Genomic DNA, 3527 nt, shown 5'->3' with positions numbered 1-3527 from the left:
TTTGTGTGTTTTCTTTCTCGTTGTACTACTGTGTAGTACAAGTATGTTCTGGCATCATATTGCCAACTTGGCTTGATGGACAACATCATTTTTTCTATTAGTAATTACATCTACTTGAACCCCCACAGCTTGTCTCTAAATGGCTTGTCAGCCACAATGCACACAGGACACGCAGCAGCTCCTTCTGCCTATTTTACACCTTGTAAGCATAGCACTGCAGTACATGACCAAGGTTATACAGTATAGTTGGTTCACTAAATGTAGACACCGGCTGCCCGAAGCCGATGCCGGAGCCCTATTGTCAATGTCATTACGATGCGGCAACCAGGGTCCGGGCCACCCGAGGGTCCATATCCTAGGGCTGCCAGGTCATCTGACGGGCGAATATGTGGAGACCGGAGGCGGGCGAGGAAGGCGCGAGCGCTTCCGGCAGCCTTAGACAGGCTACCTGACCCTTGTAATGTGCGTAACCGTACTGCTTATGACGTCGACAAAAGGAGCCCCAGCGATTGTTTGGATTTTCGTTTGAGATCGCCGGTGTCTACATTTAGTGAACCAACTATAGGTTGTGGCAGTAGACCCCTCGCGAGCTGATTGGTCACCGAATCGTGACGTCACCATTTGTCCTCCCGCCCGTAGTTCAAATTACGGCTCGAGTGCCCGTCTCAATATTATGTGTTATAACAAACATATGATAAAAATATCCAAGGTGTTTTGTTTTAGCACCCCTCAGCATTGATAAATGTCGTTACATTTACTCAGATGACGAGCAGGTATAAGGGGATGGAGAGGCAACGACGGGCGGGCCAGGGCCTGCACGGCCAAATGTGCGGCTCATTTTCTCCTAAACGATTCCACCTATTTAAAATCCGAAAGCAGCATCTGATAGGGGAAGGTTGATTGTATGGCCGCGTAAAGTTTCAGCTCGATCCGTCACACCCTTCTGCCTCAACGCCGCGCTGTCCGCCGCGCCACGGTCATTCGGCAGGGCTCGGGGCGGGTTCGGGACGCCTGCGCTAAGTCGCAGAAAACGTTCCGCTGACAATTTCCTCAAAACAGCAAAAAGGGTGCTTCTTCTGATTGATATAGGCACAGAATGGCATAAGATGATTTTTAAGAATATTTTGGTACCTTACCGACCGTTGAAATACGATTTCACAACAATAACAAACGTGGTGCCTTTGGGGGTTATGTTGACTATGGTCGGAGCCTAGGCTAGCGGCAGCTGCTTCACGAATTAGTTGTTTTCGAATGATTTGGAAAGGTAAGCACAAAATATTGAATTGGGGCACTCGAAAAGTAAACTCGGTATTATTTTCCGCTAATGTTTGGTTTCAGTCATACTCAAACGCACAAACACCAACGTATACAGGTGTAGTTAAAACCTTTATGACATTTATTTTCCGCCATCAAAACACCCAATTTTAGCTCAAATAGTGCGCCTCAAGCGACCCATGCATGCATGCATGCATGCGCACGGTTTAACTACACAGACCCCCAAAGGACCATTCATGTGTCTATCCTGCTTCAACTAGCCACAGGCACCACTAAGGTCGGATTGCGGTGCAAATTCCTTTTCAAAGCCCCTAGGTTTTCTATGGTCTGGCTATGGACAATATCCCCTCTGGGAGTTGGATAAAGTGTAGATGTCTGTTAAAATGTCACAAGAAATGACGTGGCGGTTTCTCACTATATTTGTAGTAGGAGGACAGAACATGAAGTAATGAACACGAAATACGACAGCACATTTATGCCCGCTGAACTTTTCTGTGTAGACGTTTGTGGCGCCGCGGTGGGTGCCGCAGTGGGCGCCGCAGTAGAGGCAGTAGGCGCTGCAGTAGGCGCTGCAGTACTAAAGTCAATCTCGCCATCTTTCGGAACCTTGCGCGTCTCGATGAGCTTCTTGTAAAACGCTGCTGACATCTTAGGCGTGCGCGGTCGCTCCGGATCCGCAAAGTCGACTTGATACAAGCCGTACTTGTGCCTTTGAAATGAAAAGAGGTCAGACCGTGTTTTGCGTCGACAAGATCGGGAATGAAGGGAATTACTACTCACTCGTAACCAAAGAACCATTCATAGTTGTCCATGAGACTCCATGCCGTGTATACTGCTACGTTGCACTTATCTATGTTTATAGCTTTAAGCAGTTCGAGCAGGTGAAGCTGTGTTTCAGCGACCAAAAAGTAGAGGAAGAGGTTGACATGTTATGAAAGTGTCTAACCAATGCCTTGACTGAAAACGATTTAGTAATGGTTTCATACCCTGTAAGAGCGCACTCGATTCGTATCCATTAGGCCCCCGTGGTCGGGGTAGCCCTGCTCAGTGACCATGACTCTGGGATTGCCGTACTGATTTTTAATCCAGTTTAATTGCTTTCGGAAGCCTTCCGGAACCACCTAGGATTCAAAGTAGACCGATGAATTTTAAGGATTCCAAATTATACTCACTTTTGATTGGCGCATGTAATTGTACCCTGAGCCAGTCCGCAATCGTTTCCTCCCAGGACGGATCGAATGACGTCACGACTCCTGCATCACCGGCTCTGGTTCCCGCTTTTGGTTTTTCTTCGTCCCCTGTCGGCTCGTGGGCAAGGCTCGACGTGTAGTAGTTGAGGCCGAAAAAGTCCGCCGATCCTAAGAAAACATTTTGGGTTACAAGTATTTAGAAATGGGCCGCTAAAAAGGGGAAGGGATTAGTTGTGTTGCGCGTTTAATTTGGCAGCCAGTTTGTATTCCTTTCGCCCTTGTGCTCAGTGCCTGACAATCGGTTCGTCAATTACGTTTGCAGGCAACAAATGTCGGCTAGGAGACGGATAAATTAAGACTTTATGATTTGATTTATGACATGAGTATGCTATGTGAACAAATAACGTAATAAATTACTTTTATTTTTTTTAAACCCGCCTGTACCTTGTATAAGTTTGATTTCAGCTTCGGTGAACTCTGGGAGGCGAGACCTTTTCAAGCCTTGCTCGAGACTTGCTTTCTTTACTCTCTCCTTCATGACTGCGGGGTAGTCCCCGTCTTTACTGAAGATGGGATGCGTGTACCAGCCGAGCTGCAACGAATCACCAACCCTTTTTAGAGACAGCAGGACGGAAACATCACTGGGGAGTACTCTGGAAATATGACGGTTGCTGTGACGACACAACCGAGAGGTATAGTGAAATAGACTCAGCCTTGTTTGTGCTTACAAAGCTCCAGAACTTACCGTGAATTGCTGAATGCGCTCGGCAGCTTCTACATCACTTGGGTTCTTTGGATCCTTGGGATAGAAATAGTTTGAGTTCGCTGCGAAGCCAACCTCACCTGCAAAGATGCGTAAGTGTCATTACGAACTTGACACTAATGAAAACCCTCCCCATCGAATTATCTTTTTTCGTTTTATCGGCAATGTCAACACCCACTGAGAGTAATTTCTACGCATAACCTTGGCTCTGTGGATCCAAGGGTTCCCGATCAATGGCAGGCGCTATAAGGGGTCTCCATAGGGAGCCGCCTGGGAGGAGGTAGGCAATTTGCGCCACA

The 3527-nt window shown here is 47.3% G+C and overlaps 2 protein-coding genes and 1 long non-coding RNA gene across 5 annotated transcripts in view; 2 read left to right on the top strand and 1 right to left on the bottom strand.

The window, feature by feature from the left end:
• The window catches only part of LOC113205809 (piggyBac transposable element-derived protein 1-like), a 22054-nt gene extending 20354 nt beyond the window's left edge, over positions 1-1700 (top strand). For all 3 annotated transcript variants that reach the window (XM_026421567.2, XM_052272351.1, XM_052272350.1), the window contains exon 7: positions 1553-1700. The gene's annotated coding sequence lies outside the window, so the exon portion shown is untranslated. The remainder of the gene's footprint in view (positions 1-1552) is intronic.
• The window catches only part of LOC113205812 (myrosinase 1), a gene marked incomplete at its 5' end in the record, with an annotated part of 33855 nt that overhangs the window by 6597 nt on the left and 23731 nt on the right, over positions 1-3527 (bottom strand). Inside the window, 1 exon segment of the mRNA XM_052272352.1 lies at positions 2910-2956. Coding sequence (XP_052128312.1) covers positions 2910-2956 — 47 coding nt within the window.
• LOC127750507 (uncharacterized) overlaps positions 1881-3527 on the top strand; it is a 15082-nt gene continuing 13435 nt past the window's right edge. Inside the window, exon 1 of the long non-coding RNA XR_008011714.1 lies at positions 1881-3508. This is a non-coding gene — a long non-coding RNA (uncharacterized LOC127750507). The remainder of the gene's footprint in view (positions 3509-3527) is intronic.

The sequence above is a fragment of the Frankliniella occidentalis genome, unplaced genomic scaffold, assembly GCF_000697945.3.
Source record: "Frankliniella occidentalis isolate FOCC.00 unplaced genomic scaffold, Focc_3.1 Scaffold201, whole genome shotgun sequence".
In the NCBI taxonomy this organism is placed as follows: domain Eukaryota; kingdom Metazoa; phylum Arthropoda; class Insecta; order Thysanoptera; family Thripidae; genus Frankliniella; species Frankliniella occidentalis.
The sequence above is the reverse complement of the archived record's forward strand: the minus strand, read 5'-3'. Positions and strand labels throughout refer to the sequence as shown.